The sequence below is a fragment of the Neophocaena asiaeorientalis genome, unplaced genomic scaffold (genome assembly GCF_003031525.2).
Source record: "Neophocaena asiaeorientalis asiaeorientalis breed wild unplaced genomic scaffold, Neophocaena_asiaeorientalis_V1.1 scaffold15, whole genome shotgun sequence".
Classification (NCBI taxonomy): Eukaryota; Metazoa; Chordata; class Mammalia; order Artiodactyla; family Phocoenidae; genus Neophocaena; species Neophocaena asiaeorientalis.
The window spans coordinates 541,838-568,187 of NW_020185328.1; the positions used below are offsets into that span (position 1 = coordinate 541,838).

General features: G+C 36.5%; 1 protein-coding gene across 1 annotated transcript in view; it reads right to left on the reverse strand.

The window, feature by feature from the left end:
• Window positions 1–410: 410 nt before the first annotated feature.
• The window catches only part of CUNH1orf141 (chromosome unknown C1orf141 homolog), a 38,834-nt gene continuing 12,894 nt past the window's right edge, over window positions 411–26,350 (reverse strand). The window contains exons 3-7 of the mRNA XM_024734650.1: window positions 22,324–22,436; window positions 15,198–15,265; window positions 7,825–7,967; window positions 3,113–3,266; window positions 411–1,401 (exon numbers count right to left, since the gene is read on the reverse strand). Coding sequence (XP_024590418.1) covers window positions 1,009–1,401; window positions 3,113–3,266; window positions 7,825–7,967; window positions 15,198–15,265; window positions 22,324–22,436 — 871 coding nt within the window. The 3' untranslated portion in view covers window positions 411–1,008. The remainder of the gene's footprint in view (window positions 1,402–3,112; window positions 3,267–7,824; window positions 7,968–15,197; window positions 15,266–22,323; window positions 22,437–26,350) is intronic.

A 26,350-nucleotide genomic window follows, 5' to 3' on the forward strand; every position in this document is an offset into this window, starting at 1 on the left:
TAAGATTTTTTTTTTCAAAGTCCTTAAACTAGCGGATTGCCAATGAACTCTTCAAATGCAACTTGTTTCTAAGGTGAATTCCGTCTTTATAGTGTTTGGGTTCACAAGAAGTTAATGAGTAGATAAAATAGCAATATAATAATATATTTAGAACTTTTAATCCTTTAAGGATTTGCTGCCAAAATTATTTATCTTATTAAAGATAAATTATTCTTTTAAATTATTTAGCAATTCAGAAAAAAGTCAAAGTTATACTTGCTAAAGGCATTATGTAGTAAAGAAGTTCCAACATTTACTAACAAAAAGGTATTTGAAATTTTACAAAGTCTTTTAATTGCATGAATTGCTAATGTAATACTAGTTTCTAATGATTATCCAAAATGCTGCTACGACGATTAATTCCACATGCATCAAGTTAATGGTATATTTGTCTTGTTTGATAACCAATTATGGAGCAAGGTTATTGACATTATTTAGCTTCCGTTATTTGGCAAATTTCCAGAGTCAGTCTGTGCCATTCCTGGTCCTGAATCTACTTTACTGTAGGAATGCTGATGATTGAGGGATCTAATTGAGATAAGAGAAATTCCTGAACTAGTTCCTCTTGTTGATCATTATTTCCTAATTTTGTCCTCTTATTTACTAAAAATAGTATACCACTGTTGGTTTGTAATTCCAATTTCTATGCTTTGTTTTCTTCTACCATCCACTAGAACATTACCATTTAGACAAGGATTTCTTCTGTGATCTTGGAACTTTATTTGCTTCCTGTTACCCAAATTTTGCTGTATAAACAATATTTTATGAGGTGCTTAATTTTTACTTGACAAGTTTAACAAATCATCCAATGGTGTTACATTATTTATTTTATGGACTTTGAGTATATTTTTTGAAGGCTTTGAGCAATATTTGACAGGCGAGGCACTCAATTTGCTCATTGTTTTGACTGTAGAAAACATTTTTTCAAATTTGCCAGTTTTAGCACTCATTTCTTGAATAACAGTTTTATCAAGGAAACCCACAGACTTTTTTTGTTAGGCTGGAAAAAGTCTGTGAAAAGTTATAGAGTTTATTCCAAGATACGTTTTCAAATGTCTGCTTGCTAGTTTTCTTCCTTAGTTTATCATCTACAACTCTACGGCTTACTTCAAAAGGTACTGCTTGTATAGCTTTCTTCTGTGTTGTAGGCAGAGTTCTTTTGGGTTTGGAAGGAGTAGTAGATTGACCTCTAGCTACAGATTTGCGCATTTCACAATTTCTTTCTAAAACAAGATTTGATCTTTTACATGGGTAACCATTCCCACTTTCCATAGAATGGGGAGGAAGCCTGTTTTTTGTCAAAAGTAACATTTGTACATATCCAGTCTCATGGAAAATTATGGGATTTGTATCATTTTCTTCCTGTGGATTAAAGAAGAGAGTATTCGTCATCAGTCTATTGAGGCAAGAAGGCTATAATTTTTAAAACATGAAAATAAAGTCGTAAGGTATTCTAGAAATGACTACATAGAAGTTTTTAATATAAACGATAATGGTATTTAAACACATAAAAAAGATGTCCTTGTATGTGACACACTTCTTTCTCTTGACACTCCGTTCAGATGTTAGGAGTAAAATCTGAACTTTTGGCCTCCTAAAACCCTTTTTGAAATAGAGTGAGATATAAAGTCTTTATGTTTGGTGTTGTCACTGGGAAAGATGATAGTTGGTGGGATGGAACATTGTTCTGTCGTTTCTTAGGTTTCCATGTCCAGAAATAAGCAGCATACCAAAAAATGGATTGAGTCAAAAATCAAAAGAAATATAACTGATTATAAGCCAAAATTACAGTCTGAGTATCCTAATAAGTTCAGACAGTGGAAAATTTTCTTTAAAATAATTATATTCATTACTACACCCCAACATTTAGCACAACACTTAGCCCAATAAAAAGTGCTCAATATACATCTGTGGAATAAAATAGCCAAAGTAATAGATGGACTTAAACATAGATTACTTTTATCACAGTAGTAGCAAAATCTGTATGTATGAGCTACTCACTGAACTCTTTTCCACATTTCCATTGTAAGGAAAAAAGATTAACTCCACAGAAACTCATCAAATATGAGTAGAACTAGTATTTAGTTTGTAAACTTTAAGTCAATGATTGCTACTTTTCTTTTAGAAATATAATTAATGAAGTAAGAAATTAGGATCATCTCATTGTATATTAGTGTGAAAGGCATATTAATGCATATGATCACTGAAAAAATGACAAAAGATCTAGTTTTGCAATCCACTGGTGGTGCCCATGTTACCTATTTAGTGATAGTAATAGAGGTCTGTCAAATTTTTGGTCTGTCTAATCAATACCTTAGGGAATTTTCCACCTTCCGAGTCAAAGTACACTTAGGTAGAGGCAAAAACTCGCTTTATCAGCCTCGCTTGAGGTTAGGGCGTAGGTGTGTGACCTAGGCTCTGCCACTCAGACACACCTAAGACAGTCTTCAGTTCAGAAAAAGCAAGCATTTTGAAAAGTAAGCATTGTGAAAACTATTCTAGTGAGGATGGTGGAAGATATGTCTAGCGGAAGGGCAGCACTGGCAAAGATCTTAGAAACAGTGCCCCCTGCCCAGAGTCAGAGTTGTAAACTTTTATCTGTGACAACAGCATGGGCCCCAGTGGAGCAACCTGGGGCTGTAACAGGGTTAGTCCTGATTGGAGAGCTTTCAAGCCAGATTGTCTCTCCAGCATCCTAGAGACTCTGAGCTACCAGATGGCCTTTAATAAATGTATTTTCTGGTTGAAATAGTTAAAATAGATTGATAGAAAAGTGAAACATAATCCAGTCATTTAAAAAAATACCATCTTTATATTTCTTTTATAATCAAGAAAATTTGATAAATCGTTCTTTATAAAGAAAAACACAAAATTTTCAGCTGGTGCAGAGGAATCCCCAGATTTGGGGTGGAGGTTCTAAAAGGAACACTAAGAATTTGTGTTGTTGTCACTTCAGAATATGAAGCCAAGAGGGAAGGAGAATTTATCAAAGATTCTGGGCACTGGAGTATGACATTCCCACAAGGAGTAATAATACACATTTTTACCGAACAGTAGTAGATGTTTTTGTTACCGTGTAAGAAGTTGCTGTCTTTGCTGGACTAATGTTGATTATCTTGGCATTTGACTTTTTCAGTTCATCCTCAAAGCACAAGGGCAGCAAGCTTTTCTTTCTTACTGAGTACTCATTTAACTGATCATTTCTGATGGATTTATTGTCTTTTGTACTAAAATCATTCATCTCTGGAGGAGATTTTATTCTGAAAATGAACACAAGTTCAGCATAAATGTTTATAGGGCTGATTTCAGCTTGTCTGTTCTTGTCTGCCTTTCCCATTCCTCAACGTCATTACTGCTATAGAACAAACGTATGGACACCAAGGGGGGAAAGCGGGGGCATGGGGTGGGTGGGATGAATTGGGATTGACATATATACACTAATATGTATAAAATAGATAACTAATAAGAACTTGCTGTATAGCACAGGGAACTCCACTTCACTGTAGAGTAGAAACTAACACAACACTGTAAAACAGCTATACCCCAATTTAAAAATATCACTACTGCTAACATCTCCCTCAAACCCTCTGCCATACTTTCAACCTGACAAGACCATCCTTTCCTGCTTGGTTTGTGGGGGAAAATAGCAAAAGCAGGGGTGGAAGCAAGACCGTAGTATGTGTGCCTCTTTGGTTTTTGAGTGGAGAGGAAGTATATTATGTAGGTTGAGGAGAACAACAAAGGAAGAGAGATATATTTGCCACATCCTTTGTTGAGATTCTGGGATGAAAGTGCTTTGCAGGGCAGCTTCCTGCCAACACAGGGTGACCCTAGCTTTGTTATCAGGATGAAATGGTGTGGTTAGGCAGAGAGAGGATATAGCTTTCATTCCAGATCTCCCTTGGTCCACATGTGACATGGACACTGAGATTAGGCTTGCAACAAGCTTGTCATTGCAGGGGTGCAGTGACCCATAGCAAAGGCTTGACTTGGGTGAGGTATAAATAGACAGTCTAAGAAGAGATGAAGACATGACAAGAACTAAATGAGTTCTACCACACTAGTGATAGTTGAGAGTGGACCCTATCCAGGTTCAGAGAGAATAGACTATGTGTTCATGAAGCACAAATGTCAGTAGCCACAGAACATCTAGGAATGAGGTCAGCAGTACAAGGGCCACTGACCAAGATCCCTGGCCAAGTATCTTTTCCTCAATGTCACAAAGTCCACTGAGCCCCTCACTCATATACTAAGATACCATGGTAGAAAGAAACAGAAAGACTGTGTTAAACCTCAAGAGGCTGTGCATTTTTACTCCAAACAAAGTTTAAAACACAATGGATTAATATGAACTTTTTTCATTACACAGGGTTTGAGGATCTCATGAGAAGTATCAGAACTATATAAAAATAAAAAGCTACTTTTTTTTCACATCCATGTTGTAGTGTAATTAAATTTGTATCTACTATAAAAATGCAATTGTATTCTCTCCATTCATTTTTCATTGTCTTCCTCTCCATTTGACTATGAACTTGCAGCAGATAGAGCATGTGCTCAAGGTCTGAATGTGACCTTGTGTCACATGTGTATGACCTTGTCTGAATGTGAATGTGACTAGCTGAGCAGGTTTAGAACGGTCATTGGATTGTAGTATGGGCCTAGATGGCCATGATAAGCCAGAATAAATTCATTCTGGTCTACAAGAAAATAAAAGGCAGAACTCTTCTTCTTAGAAACATCTTTGAACAAAATAAAATAAAAAATTTTAAATAAATTACCTTTTATTAACTTAATCTTCTAAGTGACCAACCAAATCAAATGATCCCCTAGGTTTTTTTTTTCAGTTTGAGCTGAAATTATAAAAGATTTTCACAAAAGACACATATATATTATGGCATTTAGAAAATACTTTGTATAAAATATTTTTCAATGTCAAATAACATGGAAAGTACTTGGTATTGTGCTTGATCTGTAGTAGCTATTCAGTAAAAACTTCTCTTTTTTTTTTTGCAGTACGTGGGCCTCTCACTGTTGTGGCCTCTCCCGTTGTGGAGCACAGGCTCAGCAGCCATGGCTCACAGGCCTAGTTGCTCCGCGGCATGTGGGATCCTCCCAGACCGGGACACGAACCCATGTCCCCTACATCGGCAGGTGGACTCTCAGCCACTGCATCACCAAGGAAGCCCAGTAAAAACTTCTTAAGTGAACAAGATAGAACTGGAAAAGACTGAGATCAAGGATCTAATGTTTGGCTAACATAAAACTGGTCTTGGGGGATTTTTGTTGAAGAAAGGCATTCCCAAATTTGCAAATCTCTCTAAAATGTAAAGTCATTATTAGCCAGTAGGAAGCCTCAGATGGTTAAATACTTGGTATGGAGAGAGGTCAGTTAGCACATGCCAAACAGACTTTGCCACCTGGCATGAATAAAGTGTCCAGGGCGGAACTCTTCCAAATATGCCTGCTGGCCACTCCAGCATTTCTGTACTTTCTTAAACATGTTCCCAGACACACATGCTGTTGGCAATAAATTCAGTTTTTTTCTTACCCTCAAGTAGTTTGTATCCTAGTGCAGTGTTTCCCAACCTTTTCCACATAATGACAGACATATTAGTTTTATAGTCTTTGTTCAGTACACTGAGATAAACACTTGAGAACACTTGTAGCCTGGCTACCATGGGGCCAACTCCACAGTTTTGAAAGCTGAAGGATCAACATTTCAGCACACCTATAACCCTCTCTGAGCACAAAATTACCACAGTTTATTGGTTAGGAAGCTCTGTTCTAGAGAGAGGAAATAGTCAAAAAACCAACCAACCAACCAACAAAACATATATATAAAATAATTTCAACTACTTGTAAGTATTACAGAAAAATATAAACATAATACTTCATCTAAGGTGGCTATGGGAGACCTCTCTCAGAAGGGGATATTTGAGTTGAAATCTGAGAAAGGGAAGGAGACAGCCAGGTGAAGAGCTGGGGGAATAGCAAGTGTAAAGGTCTGAGTATGAAACCAGCTTGGAATGCTCACTGGAAGGCCAGTGTTGCTGGAGTGCAGTGATGAGGAGAGTGGAGTAAGATGAGATGAGACAGGTGTCAGGGGCCAAAACATGTAAGGGCACATGTAGAACAGCCCACCACTGCTATCAAGGAACATTTCAGAGAAGATGTGACATCTGAGTAGAACTTAAAGGATAATGCGGTAAACAGAGGGTTGCCTACTTAAGAGTCTTTTTCCCCCTTTTTTGCTAACAGAACTCCGATCCTATTCACTTTTCTCCAAGCAACCCTGTCCTCCAAGGGAGGCTGAGCGCCTTCCTAAATCAAGGGAATGAACCTGGAATAATCTAAGCCTGTGCTTTTCAAAATGTGAGCTACAACCCATCAATTTAGACAATAAATCAATTTAGCATCTCCTGACCAACATTTTAAAAAGTAGAATAGAATAGAGTGTATCACATAGATCCTTAGTAACAGTTGTTCAAAACACTAAAATACTGCAATCAATTTCAACTAACAGAAAGACAAATAATTAGGGGTCTATGAATCTGAATCTTCTCCTCCACAGATAGATAGATTGATAGACACATATAGATATTGATATAGATATCAATCATTGTGATATAAAAAGTATTTCATACTGTGGGTTGTGTTAAAAGCTGATAAAGATTTACTGGTTTTTACATATGAGTGTATGAAGCTATTCTAGCCAAAGAGACACCAGGGGAGGTCTGCTGGAGGGCTTTGGGGAGCATTTTCCTCATTCTTACAAAAGGGTCAAAGAGGGACTTCCCTGGTGGTCCAGTGATAAAGAATCTGCCTCACAATGTAGGGGACGCAGGTTCCATCCCTCATCAGGGAACTAAGATCCCACATGCCACGGTGCAACTAAGCCCATGTGCCACAGCTACTGAGCTTGCACACCTCGACTAGAGCCCGTGTGCTGCAAACTACAGAGCCCTTGAGCCCTGGAGCCTGTGCACCACAACTAGAGAGAGAAAACCCGCACGCCACAACTAGAGAGAAGTCCACGCACCACAAGGAAGAGCCTGCATGCCGCAACGAAAGATCCCACATGCCTCAATGAAGATCCTGCGTTCCAACTAAGACCCCACGCAGCCAAAAATAATAAAATAAATCTTTAAAAGAAAAAAAGGGTCAAAGAGCTTTTCTCCTTTTCAGTGGGTGCTGTTACCAGTTATCTTCAATAGTGGTCACCATCTTGTACAGCAAGGCTAGGAGGACAAGCTAGTTGCTGAGACAGTAGAGGCAAGTTGAGGAAAGATGGAGAAGATGGATATTTGATGGCATCATTAAACCCTTGAATTAACCTGGAGCTGCCTTATTGATGGATTTCTTGTTATTTGAGATTATAAATATCTTTTTTGTCTAAATCATATGTAGTTAGTTTTCTTTTAATTGCAGCTAAAAGTGTCCCAACTATTCAAGATGAATAGGAAACTATCAGGAGAAGTATGTTCTGAGCATAAAGAACAGAGTGGGTCAATCACACAGTAGTTGGAACAGACTGTTTGCTGTGATTAGACTCAGTATAAGCAAAGGACAGAAGAGACGACTGGAAAGATATTATATGCCATACTAAGGAATCTAAGCTTTACCATTTTTGTTATAGAGTCTTCAGATGCTATTAAGTAGTGAAATAATGGGGTAATATGATTAGATACTGATATTCCTTGGCTAAAGATTTTCTTAATGCCTATATCTTAAAGTTAGATGCAGTTAATTTTCAGTTACTTCAATATAAACACACAATGTGTATACCTGTAAATAGAGTCTTTTTCATGCTTATAAGCATTAGACTGAATGCTGGGTACAGGAGGAAAGATTGTAGAGCCCAATGTTCTTCTACATTGTTGTTGTCTATGCTGTGAATACAGTTCATGGAAGGGCTTAGCATGTTCTTCCTAAACATAAAGAAAAGGGGAAACTATCTTAGAAATTATTTTTTCCATGTCTATATTGTAAATAATTTATACTTGATTATTCATATTTGGAATAGCTAATTATGATAACTAACAGCTGACTAGATCTTTAAATAATTTCAAATATAATGATTATTTAATCCTCAAAAAAAAAAACCCTATGAAATAGATGTTATTACCACTTCTTAGATGAGGGAACAAATCTACAGAAATTTAAAAATTTGCCTATGCTCACACTTTTTACTAACTTTTATTTTCTTTGTCTCTAAAACTTAGCCATTATTTTCATATAAAATGTATTTCTCCAAATGCAGAGAAAGTCTAAAGTTTAAGTACTGAGAAAAAAAACCCCTCTTGGTTTAAACAGAAACTTTACTGTCTCATACACAAAGCAGGTACAGCAGAATAGTTCTGAGTAAAGGGGGAGAAACTGGAAAAAAGTGATCCAGCTTTACCTAGTGTCTCAGATTGTCTCTGTATATTTCTATTTAAATATAATTATTTAGATACCCAAAATAAACATGCATATGTAAGTATAAACTGTGTAACTTGTGACTGTCCATCAACCAACCAAACAAATATTTGTTTAGTACCTACAATTTTTTTCACACTAGGCACAGAATATATTTCATTCTGGATAATATGAGATAAAAATTTTTAATGTGACAAAAATCCAGGCCATAAAGAATTCACATTCTAAATATATATGATTAGCATACATGAGTCATTGGCAAATAATGTAATAAGATAATATCACTAAGAACCAAACCAATCAATACAATCTTTAAATGGGGAGGATTTTAGAAGAGAGGGCTGGAATAGACAGGAAACATTTCATCAGTGAGGAAGAACTTAATGCTTGGATTTGGAGATAAGAACATATCAGGAGAGGCCAACAACATACGTCCAGGGTATTCATAAGACAATCAACAGCATATTCAAAGCCAGGTGGGGCAGGGGAGCATTTATCATTTGTAGTGTATAAAGGGTAAGTTTCAATAGTCAAGAAGGATGGTTGTGAGAGGGATAGACTATCGATGTCTTCAGAGTCAAACAGATAAACTTTAACCTAAAGAAAATGGCCAAAATTGACTTGAGAAGTAGAAAATTTGAGCATACCAATAATTCTTAAAAGAAATGTAAAGAAGTTTCAAATAACTCCCTTTAAAAAAGTAACCCAGCCCAAATAGATTTATACATAGGTTCTTTCAAATTTTTATGCAACAAACAATTCTCATGCAATATAATGTCAGTTAAATTAAAAAATAAATAACAACAAAGACTTTTCAGTTCTTTTCATAGCTGACATAGTCTTGACACCAAAGTCTGAAAAGATAATGCACCAGAAGAAGCCTACAAGCTAATTTCACATATGACTTCAGGTGATTTCACAAATTCAAAATAAAATACTACTCAACGCTGTACTAATGGAACAATTTGTAATGGCCAAACAAAATTATCAAGAAATTAAAAGCTCCTGGGCTTCCCTGGTGGCACAGTGGTTGAGAGTCTGCCTGCTGATGCAGGGGACACGGGTTCATGTCCTGGTCCGGGAAGATCCCACATGCCGCAGAGTGGCTAGGCCCGTGAGCCACGGCCGCTGAGCCTGCGAGTCCGGAGCCTGTGCTCTGCAGTGGGAGAGGCCACAACAGTGAGAGGCCCGCATACCACAAAAAAAAATAAAAGAAATTAAAAGCTCCTAATAGTTCTAAGTTATTATAATTTATGTCCCAATAGATCAAAGGAGAAAAATAATGTAATTATTTTAATAGCTGTAATATTTAAAATACATTTGATAAATTCAGTAACCATCATTGATAAGAACTGTAATAAAACTAAAGAGAATACTTTCTTAATATGATAAAGAATATCTTAGCAAAATTAAAAAAATTATACCCATATAAAACCAATAACTAATATGGTTAATGACAATACACTAGTCTGTGGCATGACAATAGTGACACCTATCATCACTATTATTTATAGATGTTTAGGAAATATTGAGCAATGCAGTAGGAAAAAATAAAGGAAGTAGTAAAAACTCTGGAAAATTCTTATTCAATATGGCTGAGTAAGCCTCTATCAGAGCCACTCTCTCTCAGATAAAAACTATAAACTCTAGACAAAATACCCTAGAAAACACACACACATACACACACACACACACAAGTTGCCTGAAGGTCCTGGAGAATGAACAAAAGCAGGTGACAAAGAAAAAGCATTGAAACTTGGAATTACTGACTTCCGTAGAGTGAAGTTTCTATTTTTATGGCTTTTAGTTTGAAGGCAGGCCAAAGTATAGGACATCTCAATCTCTGATAGAAAATTTAAGTTCTTCCTGGCCAGAAGAACCAGAGGAAAAAGTTCAGGCTGACCAAAACTTCTGGGAATGAGAAAGGAATGATAGAAAGAAGAGTGCCAAAGATGATAGCCCCATCTTTTATGTATAAACCCTGTCCAAGTCTCTTGCTGACCCATGAACGATGCATGTTTAGGGAAAACTGCAAGCAGTGCGGCTAAGGATATAACAACTGAACTGAAATTTGAGCTGCTGCTATAGAGACAGAGTATATTTTGAGCCCAACCAAGTTAGCTGACTGCTAAAACAGTAACATTATTACTCTTTGTTGGAATACAACAGACTCTGGAGTCTCCACATTATAACAGTTGTGGTGTCCAGGATAAATCCAACTTAACATACAAAGACCAGGAAAATGAAACCTAGTCTCAACAGAGAAGGCTATCAATCAAAACCAACCTTGAAATGACCCAGATGTTGGAATTATCAGATTTTATGGCTGCTATTATAATTATGCTCAATGAAAAAAGTAAAATATGTTCGCAGTGAATGAAAAAAAAGGAAATCTTAGAGAAATAGAAGCTATTTTAAAAAATGGAAATTCTAGAACCGAAAATATATAATACCTGAAGTAAAAAAACTCACTGGTTGACTTTAAAACAGAATGGAGACATCAGAGCAAAGAGTCAGGGAACTTTAATACAGACCAATAGAAGTTACCCAATATGAAAAAAGAGAGGAGAATTTTTTTTTAAAGAGGGATTCAGAGACATATGTGTCCCTGTGAGAAAACAATAATGAAAAGTCTGGGCCTGCTCACCTACCCTGTGATCTCAGGCCACAAGTCTCTGGACAGGAGGCTGGCTGCTGTAGGAACTCAATAAATACTTGCTGAACTCAAAAAAGAAAAGTCTGATATATGTGTAACAAGAATCCCAGAAGGACAGGAAAGGTAGAATGGGGTAGAAAAATATTTAAATAAATAGTGGTGAGATGAAATATGATCTTAATTTGATGAAAGACATAAATTTATAAATTCCAGAAGCTTAATGAACCCTAAGCAGGATAATTAAGAAGAACATCATGCTTAAGCACATAATCAAACTGCTGAAAACCAAGTATGAGGAAAACATCTTTAAGCAGCCAGAGAAAAACAAGTTATACACACAGGGGAACAATTCAAAATACCCCTGACTTCTCATCAGAAACTATGGCGGTCAGAACTGTGAAGGCCAGTAGATATTGGAACATCATCAATATGCTAAAAGAGAAAACAATTATCAGCCAAAATTTTGTGTCAAGCAAAAATTTCCTTCAGAATATCCTTAAGACACTTTCAGGTAAAAGAAAACAGAGAATTTGTTGCCAGCAGACCTTCACTACAAAATATACTTAAGGGAGTTCTTCAGGATAAAGGGAAATGATACCAGATGGAAATATATCTTCAGGAAGTACTAAAGAGCATCAGATCTGGCTGTAGTTGGTTGTTTTTTTACTCTGTTAATTTCTTTGAAACATATAGGAGTGTTGAAAGCAAAAATTATAATACTGTCTTATGGGGTTTATAGTAATACATGAAAACTATATTATGAAAGACAGGGTTAGTAAATGGATTTATACAATTTAAAGGCTTCTAAATCTTTATGTGAAATAGTACAATTTTACTCTAAGTAGGCTTTGAAAAGTTGATGATGTATATTTTAATCCCTAAAGATACCACTAAAAAATCCAAACACAAAGAGGTACAGCTAAAAGTCAATAAATTAAGATGAAATATTAAAAAATATTCAAATTATCCAAAAGAAGGCAGGAAAAGAAGAATGCATATATATGCATATATGTGCATTTGAACAGTGCTTGGCACACTCACGTACTACATAGATGTTTGCTATTATTATCATTCACCACAAGAAAAAAGAAAGGCAACTAGGAACTCCAGAAAAAGTACACAAGACAGTCAAGATCTAAATATAAAGGAAATTAATATATGGCATTATTTTTTAGTAACTGATGGAGAATAAGAAAAGAGAGCCTATTGTTTTCACACTGCACCCCTTGAGAAGAAACATAGTCCTAGCACACTACTTTGTTCTACAATAAACAATTATTTACAAAAATGTAATAATATAAATGCTGTTTAAAGCGTTTTTAGCTTTAGAATTAATCTACAGATAAAACATAAAGGCTTAATCAGAGTTTCAAAGTGAGTATAATCATTGACCTCAAAAGTGTAAAAATAAAGATATATTTGACCTAGGGAAGAAGATGTGGAGGAAAGGCTAAGACTGCTAAGATCTTTCATCTTATGTAAAGAGGAATCAGGAGTTAGTGATTAAAGTTGATAGGAAAGAAAAAAGTATTTAGATATATTATTTCAAAGTTAAAACAGAAGAAGCAGAAAAGTAACTATCAAAGATACAGAAGAGGGGGCTTCCGCTTCCCTGGTGGCACAGCGGTTGAGAGTCCGCCTGCTGATGCAGGGGACACAGGTTTGTGCCCCGGTCTGGGAGGATCCCACATGCCGCGGAGCGGCTGGGCCCGTGAGCCATGGCCGCTGAGCCTGTGCGTCCGGAGCCTGTGCTCCGCAACCGGAGAGGCCACAACAGTGAGAAGCCCGCGTACAGCCAAAATAAAAAAAAAGATACAGAAGAGGAAAGAGGGAGAGAGGTGAGATGTAGTGTAAATAAACTAATTCAAATCTTTGTTTTTGATTATGCAGTAGATAATGCTTAAAGTTGATAAGTAAAAAATTAGCAGTAGAAGCTCATTCTTTAGAATTATAGAGTTAATCATAAGAGGAATTGAAACCCCAAAAGGTTAAACATGGTTGCTTCTGAAAAGAGGAAATTAGAACAGGAAGCACGGGTGCAAGGGCTTTGTGCTCTTATTAGCCTTTCTGTATTATTTAATTTACAAAGGCATATGTATATTTTAATTTGTCTTTTAAAAATTAAAATGTTTTATATAAGATACTAGTAAATTTATTATGATGAGTAATCTTATGATGAAGTTACAATGTATTTATATTTCTTGGGAGATTTTTATTAAACACAAACCTATATAAAACATGTAGATGAGGATAAAACTAATAAGCCAGACAGTGTATTTTGTCAATATTTTTAAAAAGTATAAAAGGTATAAATTTGCAATAAAATGATAACATGTTATTAATTATGGTGCAAAGTATGTATTTCTTCATGTTTCATTCTCCAGATTAGCAATAAACAGGGTTAATAATAAGTAAATTAAGTGAGAGAGTGTCATGGACTTACAAGTACTACCAAACGTAAAATAGATAGCTAGTGGGAAGCAGCCGCATAGCACAGGGAGATCAGCTTGGTGCTTTGTGATCACCTAGAGGGGCGGGGTAGGGAGGGTGGGAGGGAGCCGCAAGAGGGAGGAGATATGAGGATATATGTATATGTATAGCTGATTCACTTTGTTCTAAACCAGAAACTAACACACCACTGTAAAACAATTATACTCCAATAAAGATGTTAAAAAAGAAAGAAAGAAAGAAAGAAAGAGCCTGCTGAGAAGAGGGGAACGAGGTCCAGCACTTCAGCTGCCATCTTGCCACAGAGTGGGAAACCAAGGCAGGAAACCATTGTTGAGAGATGGGGACTGAGCCATGATGGCATCATATCAGCCCCTGGATCCAGGTGTGCCTGAAGCTAGACAGCCCTGGACATTTCATGTACATGAGCCAATAGATTGCCTTTTGTGTTTAAAAAAAAAAAAAATAAATATAATAATAAGAAGAAGTAAATTAACACCTAAGAGACTCTCTTAAATGACTTCCCTTTGCTGATTCTCTGTATTAATTTCTCTCTCTAGTCTCCTAGATAAAACCTCCTGAATAATATCCAGGCATGCTCAATGGTCAAGACTGGTTGGTCACTTTTCAGGATGCCCATGTACCTCTGCTCAGGTTGTGAGCAAGAGTCAATAGTTCTGGTGCTACAGACATAGAGAACAGACTTGGGGTTGCCAAGAGGGAGAGGTGTGGGGGAGGGATGGATTAGGAGTTTAGGATTAGCAGATGCAAACTATTATATGTAGAATGGATAAACAACAAGGTCCTACTGCATAGTACTGAGAACTATATTCAATATCCTGTGATAAACCATAATGCAAAAGAATATGAAAGAATGTATATATATGTATAACTGAATCATTTTGCTATACAGCAGAAATTAACACAACATTGTAAATCAACTATACTTCGATAAAATAAATTTAAAAAAAATGTTCCCAATAGTATTGGTGCTAAACCTGTTATAATCATTGTTATTGTAATTACGTGAGTTAAATAACTGTAACAAAAATGGTCTTGGGGCTTCCCTGGTGGCGCAGTGGTTGAGAGTGCGCCTGCCGATGCAGGGTACATGGGTTCGTGCCCCGGTCCGGGAAGATCCCACGTGCCGCAGAGCAGCTGGGCCCGTGAGCCGTGGCCACTGAGCCTGCACGTCCGGAGCCTGTGCTCCGCAACGGGAGAGGCCACAACAGTGAGAGGCCCGTGTACCGCAAAAAAAAAAAAAAAATGGTCTTGGCTACATATCAAAAGCTTAACAAATGGATGTATATTTTTATATTCTAAATTAAAATAAAATATTTAAATTATGCACATATAATTTTCTATGAGGCCCTGTCTTAACTGACTTTGATAACTTTATGATAACATTCAATAAATAATTTCCACTGTATTGCCTGTCCAACAGATAACATATTATTTTCTCTATTATTGCCATATATAAAGTTTTGCATAATATCAGAGATGAAATCACTTTAAAATTTTATGCTTCTGAATCCTAAAATTCATTTGAATTTGGGATTTGTAGAAAAATATATAAAACTATAAGGGATAACCTGGATTTCCATTAAATAATTGTAAGCATGCAAATTAAACCTACCTCAGTTGTATCCTTAAGATAATGAAAAGATCCAATAGATCTTGATTTTAGATATTCTTCTACTGGCTCTAAAGAAAGAAATCCAAACATAAATGATATTTCTATACTGTTAGACTACTTCTAATTTAACTCAACAAACCATTTTCTCTACTTGTAAACTTTTTCGAAATGTAGTTTGTTAGAGCTAAATATATTCTAGAATAATTTGCTTTTAAAAGGAATTTCTATTAACAGAATATAACATTCAATTACTATTGTACAATAAAGCTGTATTTTCTTAGAAAAAAAGATTTCTAAATAAAACAGAACCATACTTGATAGTCAAATAAATCTTCTCATTAATTCCTTTGAAAAGAGAAAGATTCCCCTCAACTTGGATCCCCCATCTCCAATTATGAGTTTTACTAATTTGGATTATCATTTAATGGATTTTTTTTTTAAGTAGGTATAATGTATGGTCAAGCATGCAGACTTTGGATGTAGGTAGCCTGGGACCAAAAACTACTTTTCTGTTTGTGAGTTATGTAGCTTTAGGAAAATCATTTAACCCCTCTGAGCTTTAGTTTCCCCATCTGTTAAGTGGAAATAATAGTACTTATGTAACAAGGATGCTGTGAGGATTAAATGAGATAATAGATGTAACAAACTTACATCTGGTATTCCTTCAATCAACAGTTATTTGTTTATCACCTGCAATGTGCCAGGCCAGTGCCTGGTGTTGGACTCTGGAATTGTGATTTCTGCCCAATGATGCACACATTTTATTGGATAGTACAGAAAAGAATTAAGTAAAGAAACAAAGGAGTGAACAATTATAAATTGAGATGCATGCCGTGACAGACATAGACAGATTTTGGTGAGGGACAGCATGAGAGGGAGGAATAATTTAGATAGGGTAGTTGCTAGGGATTGAATGTTTGTGTCTCTCCCACAATTCATATGTTGAAGCTCTAATTTTCAATGTGGTGGTTTTGGGAGTTGGGCTTTGGGGAGGTAATTAGGTTTAGATGAGGTGATAAGGGTAGAATGTCCATGATGAGAATAATGTTCTCTCTGCCATGTGAGAATAAAATAAGAAGGTGGCTGTCTGCAAACCAAGAAGAAGACTCTCAACAGAACCTGATCCTACTGATCTCAGACTTCCAGCCTCCAGAACTGTGAGAAATAAGTATTTGTTGTTTAAGCCACCCAGTTTATAGTATTTTGTTATAGCAGCCTGAATAAGAGAGAAATTGGGACTGAGAGGTGGGGGGCTGCTGTAACAAATACCTAAAAATATAAAAGAAACTTTGGAACTGGGTAGTGAGTAGAGGCCGAAAGAGTTGTGAGGTGCATGCTAGAAAAAGCTAATATGGCCATGAAGAGATTTTAAAGGCAATTCTGGTGAGAACTCAGAAAGAAAGAGGAGAGCCATTGAGGAAGCTTTCATTTTCACTGAGAATACATGAATAGCCATATGCAGAAATGTTGGTAGAAATACGGATGGTAAAGGCCATTCTGATGAGGTCTCAGACAGAAATGGGGAACATGCTATTGGACAATGGAGCAAAGAAGGTGATTCTTGTTATAAAGTGGCAAAGAACTTGGCTGACTTGTGTTTGGGTTCTGGTTTTGTTGTGGAAGGTAGAACTTGTGAGTGATGAAATTGGATAGTTAGCTGAGATTTCTAAGCAAAGTGTTAAAGAAGAGGTTTGATTTCTCCTGACTGCTTGCAGTAAAATGCAAGACGAGATAAATGAATTGAAGACAAAATTGTTAAGCAAAATGGAACCAGAACTTAAGAATTTAGAAAATTCTCATATTACAAAAACTGAGAAAGCACGTTCAAAAGAGAACACTAAGGCTGTGGTGCACTGACCATTTGATAAGGAGATTGGTATGGGTGTGAAACATGGACCTAATCAGCCATCCCAGCAGAGACACTGCCAGTTTGAAGTGAAGGGGATAGAGACAGGATAAAATGAAGGAAGGCTGTCGGACTTCTTGGGTTTTACAGGATAGGACCACAGAGCTATGCATTGCAAACACGCTATTCCTCAAGACAAGGGAAGAATGACCATGAAGGTGACTCAAAGATCATCAGGCCTGCCTCAGTTTCAAAATCAGAGGCCACCGCCTCAGTTTCTGCCTATGGAGCCCTTGGGGGTGGGCCAACACTCTCACTAGATAGTCCTGGGGATGAAATCCTGGCCTAGCAGAGTCCCAGTGGGGAAGTGGGGGAGATGTGACCCCCCCACTCAGCAGAGTTGTGAGAGCAGGACCTCTGCCCCAGTGGGTCAGGAAGGCAGAGCATCAAGCCAAAGAGGATTATCCTTGAGCCTTAAGATCTCATGAAGTTTGTCTTAGTAGGTTTTAAACTTCCTTGGGACCCATTACTCCATTCTTCTTCCCTATTTCTCCCTTTTGGAATGAGAATGTCTATCTTATTCCTGTCCCAACTGTATTTTGGAAGCACATAACTTGTTTGATTCCACAGGTTCAAGATGGAGAGAAATTTTGCCTCAGGATCAATCATACCTTGAGTCTCACCATAGCTGATTTAGATGATATTTAGGTAAGACTTTGGACTTTAGTGATAACATAAAACTCAGTACAGCAGGAAAATAACTAACATGTTCTAGGATTCCTTTATTGTCCAGAAGGAGAGTAACAATATATTTTGAAAGGATGAATATTGTAATTTCTAGGGTAATCATTTAAAGAATAGAAACAGAATGCATGGCTACCAAATTAGTAAAGGGGAAAAGTTTAAATTTTAAAAAGTCAATCCTAAATAAGACATAAGAGGACAGAAGAAGAAACACAGAATCAACAGGAGAGAAAGAACAAAATAAGATGGTAGATTTAAATCCAAAGATATAAGTAGTTACACTAAGTATAAATGGACTAAATGATCCATTTCAAAGACAAAGATTACAGAATAGATTTAAAAATATAACAATTTGTTGTTTACAAGAGATAAGAAGACTCTTATGTAAGAGATCATAATGTTACAGAAATGTGGCAGAAAGATGATGGAAAAAGATATACCATGTAAATGTTAGCCAAAAGAAAGCTGGGGTAACTACAGTAATATTGGATAATAAAACAATCACTTTGTAATTAAAAAGGGTTCAATTCACTAGAAATATATAATAATTCTAAAATTTTATGCAATTAATAACACAGCCTAAACTATATTAAAGATCTGTAAAGCAAAATTTGATAATTCTACAAGGAAAAAATAAATGAGTCTGAAATTTCTCAGCAATTGACAGAATAAGCAAGCAGAAAAATAAAAAAGGATATAGAAGAGTTGAAAAACAATGAAGAAATTTGACGTAAAAGACATATGTAGAACACTGCACCCAACAGCTGCAGAATATACTTTATTTTCAAGCACATACCGAACATTTACAACAATCGACCATATACTGGGTGAAAATACAAGCGTTAACTAATTACATAGGACTGAAATCCTATGGATTACATCCTCAAACTACAATGTAATTGTGCTAAAAATTTATAACCAAAAGATAATTAGAAAAGCCTAATATATTTTGAATTAAGACATAAACTTCCAAATAACCAATGTGTCAGAAGAAGAAATCATAATGGAAAACAGAAAATAACCATGATACTCTTGAAGAACAAGGTGGGAAGACTTGCTCTACCAGATATCAAGGGTTATTTTAAGCTACAGAAATTAATGTTGTTTGGTATTGATCTTGAAATGGATAAATAATATAGTGAAACATAATAAGAACTCCAGAACAAAGAGCCCAGAGTATTAGGGAAAGAATAGCCTTTTTTCTTTTTTTTTTTTTTTTTACCTCTGCTGTATTTTGGAAGAGTTTGAGAAGGATAGGTGTTCGCTCTTCTCTAAATGTTTGATAGAATTCTCCTGTGAAGCTATCTGGTCCTGGGCTTTTGTTTGTTGGAAGATTTTTTTATTTTTTTTTTTGCAGTACACGGGCCTCTCACTGTTGTGGCCTCTCCCGTTGCAGAACACAGGCTCCAGATGCGCAGGCTCAGCGGCCATGGCTCACGGGCCCAGCTGCTCCACGGCATGTGGGATCTTCCCGGACCGTGGCACAAACCCGTGTCCCCTGCATCAGCAGGCAGACTCCCAACCACTGCACCACCAGGGAAGCCCAAGAATAGCCTTTTTAATACCACACTGGGATAGCTGGGTATTCACATGAAGAAAAACTAAACTTGACTCTTACTTCACTCAAAATGTAATTCCAGGTAGACTTTAGACCTAAAGGTAAAAAGAAGAACTAAAATCTTTTGCAAGATAAACAGAAAAAGATATTCATGACCACAGAGTAGGAAAAGATTTCTTAGATATGGTACAAAAAGTCCTTATCAAATGAGAAAAGATTTGGTATATTTGACCTTATTAAAGTGGAAGAATTTTTGTTCATCAAAAAGACACCATAAAGAGAGTGAAAAGAAAACCCATAGAAAAGGGGAAGGTATTCACAACACGCAAAACCAACAAAGAACTAGTAAAAAGAATATATTTAAAAATAAACAAGAAAAGGATAAAAAACTAATTTTAAAATAAGGTAAAACTTGGATGATTTCCAAAAGTATAAATCCAATTTGTCAATAGTCTATGAAAAAGTTCTCAAACCTATTAGTAATCACAGAAATGCAAATTAAACCATAATGATATACTATTATATACCCAGTAGATTGCTAAAATGGAAAACTGACAATTCCAAGTGTTAGGAAGCAGAACAAAAAGAACCCTCACAAATCTGATGGGAGCATAAATTGGTAAAAACACTTTGGAAAGTTGACATTATCTATTATAGTTGAAGATAAGCATCCCTGGTAATGTAAATCCTGGATATACACTCTCAAGAAACTTTTACACAGATGCAGCAGGATGCCTAAACAAAAATATTCATTTCAGCATTGCAATGACTGACAAACTAAAAACCCCAAATTTCAGGAGTAGTACGGACAAAGTGTGATATATTCATGCAATGGAATACTTAACAGCAATGAAAATGAAGCAACTACACCTCCACAGGACAATATGAGTGAATCTTACAAACAACGCTAAGAAAAAAGAATACAAATGAATGCATATGGCATGATTACATTCATATACAGTAAAAAGCAAGCAAACTAAACAATATTCTTTAGAGATGCAAATAATAGATGGTAAAATTTTAAAGAAAAGTAAGGAATTGATTACCACAGAAATCAGGACAGTAGTAACTTCCAGGGACAAGGAAGGGAGAGGTGATTTGGGAAAGGTCAAGTGGTGATGTTGGCAATGCTCTATTTCTTGATGTGCAATATGGTTATATAGGTGTTTTTTTAATAATTGGTTATTATACTGTACATTTTATGCTACATTCACTTTTCATAATGTATGTTATTTCATAATTTTTAATGGTTTAATAAAAAAGGAAAGTGATTATAAAGAGGGCAGGAATGAAAGAAGAAATACCTGTCGGCAAGCTACTATAGTTGACACACAAAGATGATGATGATTTGGATTGGGGTGGTGACAGCAGACATGGTGAAAATAGATTAATTCAAGATGAGTTAGAATGAAAAGAGCTTGTTGACATATTGAACTTTGGGGAGGAAGGAAAGGAGAGATCAAGGATTGCTTCTAGGTTTTAGACTTGAGCCAGTTGGCGTAAATTGGTCCAATGTACTGAGAATGGAATGCTGTTGCGGGGAGGGGATGGGAGAGAAAGTTTGAGAGGATGGCTAGGATAGGGAATCATGAGACCAGTTCTGGATATTAGGTTTAAGATGTAATGAGAAGTTTGAGTGGAGATATCAAATAGGTTGTTCAGTGTAGGTACCTGCCCTTCAGAGGATTAGTCTGGATTGAGATATAAATGAAGGATTTAACGGTATCTCTACAGTATTTTAAACCATAGAGATTTAAAATACAGTTGGGTGATCTAATCTGTAAGACTGGATTAGATCACCCAAGGAGAAAGAATGTAGAAGCAGAGGCAGGCTCAGGATTGAGCTCTGAGCAAATACAGTATTTTAAGGATGGAGAAGAGAAATTAAAAAGAGAGACTGAGAAAGGGTGAGATAGCAGAAAAACAGAGTTTTAAGCAGAAGGGAGTGATCAACTAACTATACTGGGACTGAGAGGTGGCAGAAAAATATCCTTTGGATTTAGCAACATGGAGATCACTGGTAGTCTTAATCAGTGTAACTTCAGTAGAATGGTGGAGGCAAGACCAATTTGGAGTAGGTTGAAGTTTAAACAAAAGTTGACAGAGTGGGCTTCCCTGGTGGCGCAGTGGTTGAGAGTCCGCCTGCCGGTGCAGGGGACACGGGTTCGTGGCCCGGTCTGGGAAAATCCCACATGCCGCAGAGTGGCTAGGCCCGTGAGCCATGGCCGCTGAGCCTGTGCGTCTGGAGCCTGTGCTCCGCAATGGGAGAGGCCACAACAGTGAGAGGCCCACGTACCGCAAAAAAAAAAAAAAAAAAAAAATGTTGAGGGAGTAGAGACAGTATATGTAAACAAATCTTTTGAGAAATTAGATTACGAAGAGTCACAGAAATGAGGCAATATGGGGCAATGTGGATTCAAGGAGCCTCAGTCAGGGTTGTTGATGAGCATGACACAATTAGATGGGTTTTTTGATAATGCCAGGGAAAGAAAAACAAAGACAACATAAAACACTCAAATCTTCTGAGGATCTATAACGCTGTTTCCTAGCTCACAGATTCCTGAAGTTTCTAGGAAAGTGAGTTCCTTTACAGTCCCTATAAAGTAAATTTCTACTAAGTAAGGTGTACAAGCTTGAGTGATTTTTTTAAAACAATTACAAGAAAACTCAGGATTGAGCTGAAAGGAAATCCAGAGATTTTCTTTCCAGAAAAGTAAACATAAAAATATATTCTTAATTTGTGAATTGTACAAATGTCTATTCTGACATTTATCATCTCTTTCTCTTAGGAAATTCTTCTTTATAGCTCACTGATATCTTTCACACTTCAGTTATAACCCATAGGCTTTCAAGCAAATGCTTTCAACAGAAACATCAAATTATAAGAACTTATAAGACAAACATTAATAAATAATAAAGTATTTAATAAAAGAACTTCATTAATACATCAAAACAGAGATAAATATACAAAGCATTACCTATTGACTTGATTTCTTGAATTTTTATTTTTGTTGGTACAAAGTGTGGTCTTAAATTTGACTTTTCAAAATCACTCTTTTTAGGTTCAGGCATATTTTTGAAGGAGACATATCTGAAAGAAATAAAATTAATCTAAATTAAAATAATCAGAAAATTTACAAAACTAATCTAAAAAATAAATTTGGAGAAATGTGGTCAAGTCCCAGTTATATAGATTTGAATGTTATTGTTTTAATATATTATAGTACAAAGTGTAAAAGATTGGGACTGATTAAGCAGGAGCTAAAAATATTAGTGGTAATCACTGGAAACAGAGAGAAAAGTGCTGTTGTCATAGAATTGAGGGCACTCAGGAAACTATTGTTCACAAGCTAATTAACCCTTTTAGAAAAATACATTGGAAATTTGTTAAATGAGATACTAGGGACATTGCCAAGCCTAGTCATAGTGGTGGTTTATGCAGTTAGGGTCAGCTCAGATTCCAGAACAGTATACCAGATAGGATCACAGAATCCATTTACTGTAAACAGAAGTTTTTCTCCGCTAAATTCTTTAACTGACTATTGAGGGTATGTAATTATAATAATTATATAATTTATGATATTTCTGACCTCTAAATGCTATGACTCAGATCTCAGACACTCACCTTTAGTTTATGTCATCCAGTCTCCCACCTTTTATTATCTATAGGTTGATGTCCTCCAGATTTATAGTACAGACCCCAAACTCTTCTCTGAGCTCCAGATTTATATATCCAACTGCTACATGATTTATGCAGTTAGATATATCATGGGAATTTCAAACATATTCAAAACCAAATGTTTGCTTCCACTTCCTTTCCAGTCTGTTCCTTCCCCCCAGGTTTTCTCATTTCCATTCAGCCAAAGGCTTAGGCCAAAAACTCTGCAATCATCTTTGACTTTTCTTTCTCTCGTTCCCCATTCCCGATATCTCAGCACATCTCATTGGACCTTTCTTTGAAATACATTCCAAATCCAACCACTTCCTTCCTCATCACACCTACCCTAGTCCAAGGCCCCTTCATCTCTCATCTGAACTACTTCTCTACATCCCTCGTCTTCTTCTATCTGCTCTCTCTATCACTCTTGTGCCCAGCAGTATTTTCCCAATGCAACCATGGTGGCACCTGTAAAATATAAATGAGACTGTCATTTCCCTCCAACCGTTTCCCGTCACACTGAAATGAAATTCACAATTCTCATTGTAAGACAGAAACTTTCCTCCCAATTCTTGTATTTCCAAGTAGAGGAGCTTCCATTGAATGCCCCTCCAGGCCTCTCTCTGTGCATCCCTTTACCCCTCTCCTCCACATGGAAGCAGAGTGAGTTTTTTGGCTGTTTGGCTTAAGGAAAGGAACTTATGCTCCCACGTAAGTACCTTGGCCCTTGCTCTCCCCTCTGCCTGTAATATTCTTCCCCTAGGTATTGCAAGGTTTACTCACTTAAATCATAAGAGATGTATTTCATAAGTCTTTACTCAAATTTCCATCTCTCCAGAAAGGTCTTTTCGTGCCCCCTCTCATCTAATATAGTAAATTATGGGAATCAATCTTAATTCCGTTAATTTACTATATTTTTCTTCATAGCATTTATCACTAGTGAATGTATATTATACATTCATTTGCTCGTTTATTTGTTATCTGTCTCTCCACCTTATCCTAGAATGCAAATTGAGGGCAGGGTCTTTGTAGTCACTGTTGTATTCCTAGCACCTAGAACAGTGACTGGCACATAGTACACGTACAATAAATATTTGTTGAATGTATGAATTGTTTTGGTAAATTTTGATTGAACTCTCTTATAATCTTACAATTTCCAATGAGTTTTCAGTTTATTCTCTTTAGGTTTTTCAATAAACAATCATTTAATCTTCATAAAATAATTTATCTGTTCCTTTCAAAACATTTAAATTTGTATATTATGTTGTTATTTAATATCATTGGCAAGTACTTCCAGAATAGTTTACTATACTAGTGAGAACAGGCATCCCTCTGTTTCTAATTTAAATGGGAATGTGTCAAAGATTCCACCCTAATGTTGCTGGCTATATAGTCTTGTTAAGGAGATGATTTTTTTATCCTTATCTTACTAAGGCATTTTTTCAAATACATTTGCAGAATATATAGAGATGTTCAGATATGGATTTCCTTACAGTGAACCAAAGAGCATGGGCTTTGAGGTTAGACCATACTTTGCATCTAAACTCTACGTAAACTTCTGCAGAATATTGAGTTTCTCTGAATCTCAGTCCCTCATATGCCAACTGAGGGTAATATTTACCTCTTGGGGTTGTTATAAGAATTATTTACATTAGATAGGCACCCGCCGTTCACTGCAGCCACGGGGTGACGCCTTTTGCCCCAGGGATCTCCCCACTACCCCGCGCCTTGGGACCTCCTGTTGAAGGCATGGGCGTTATCAAGACCCAGCGGAAGCCAGAGGAAGGGAGGAGAGAGAAGGTGATAAATTCCAGAATCACTCATTCATCCCCACACAGCAATTCCGGGGAAAACCTATGCGTGGTAGTGGATGTGGCTTTTTTTTCCTTTTCCTGCCCCCTCTCAGCCTTAATCCCCACCGTCTGTTCGCTACCACAGATAGAACCTTCTGTTGGATGAAATAAAATCAAACACTGGGCCTTCAAATAACAAACAAACAAACAAAAAACATTAGATAACCGTGAAATGTAATAAAATAATTAGGAGGTGATGAGTTTTATCTTTTTTAGTATGTCACTGAATTTTTAGCTTACATATTTAATTTAAATAATGACTGTGTTTAATAACCATCTAACAAAATCCCTGAAGATTCAACAATCAGCTCTAACAAATTGTTGGGAGCTGGCTCTAGCACACCAATGATCCCATACCAGAAGAAAAAAAAAATTAAAAGAGGGAAGAAGAGGAGGTGCGCTAGAGGAAGACCACACCCATCTCCCACTTACAGGTCAGGACAGGAAGAATCAAATTGCTGGCCATAACCCTTTTCATTTCAGGTCACTAAACTGGCTGATATGGGGGAAGGGGAAACCTCAACTAATACGTGGGACCAAAATACTAAACTGGTCAGACTTTTAATAACCAAAAATGATCAGAGTAAAATTGGAGAAATAAATATAAAACTGCTTTATGTTTTATGTTCCCAAGTTGAGAAAGGCAATGAAACAGTTAAGCTAATATTTTTATTTTAGATTTTTAAAAAATCTATATTTATAAGCGAGATACTGCAATTGTTTTATATTCTTGTGGTCAGACTTGAGGTTCAAAGCTATCTTTATAAAAAGAATTGGAACTATTCCATCTCTATGCTCAGAAACCATTTAAATACTTCCTTGAAACGTTGGAGTCACCCTGACACAGCTTCAAGACGCTGCTTTTTCTTGTTTTTTCTTAATAAATTATTTTATTTCATTTATTTTTGGCTGTGTTGGGTCTTCATTGCTGCGCACGGGCTTTCTCTAGTTGTGGTAAGTGGGGGTTACTCTTTGTTGTGGTGTGCAGGCATCTCATTGCAGTGGCTTCTCTTGTTGTGGAGCACGGGCTCTAGGCATGTGGGCTTTAGTAGTTGTGGAATGTGGGCTCAGTAGTTGTGGCACACGGGCTTAGTTGCTCCGTGGCATGTGGGATCTTCCCGGACCAGGGCTTGAACCCATGTCCCTTGCATTGGCAGGCAGATTCTTAACCACTGCACCACTAGGGAAATCCAAGACACTGCTTTTGTAAAAGACAGTTCTTTGACAATTTCTCAAAATTTTCTAGTTATTGATTTAGTTACATTTTCTTTTTCTTCTTGATTCTATTTTCACCATTCATATTTTCCCAGATTATCCACTAACAGACTCATGTTTCAAAGCAGCTCAGTTATATCAAGTACTCATTATAATTATTTTAATTTCTTCTACGTCCATCGTCATAGCTCCTTTCTCATTACTAATATTGTGCCTTTACGTTGTCTGTTTCTTCTCTTCAATTTCTTAAATTATGGTCATTTTAACATTCTTTGGGGA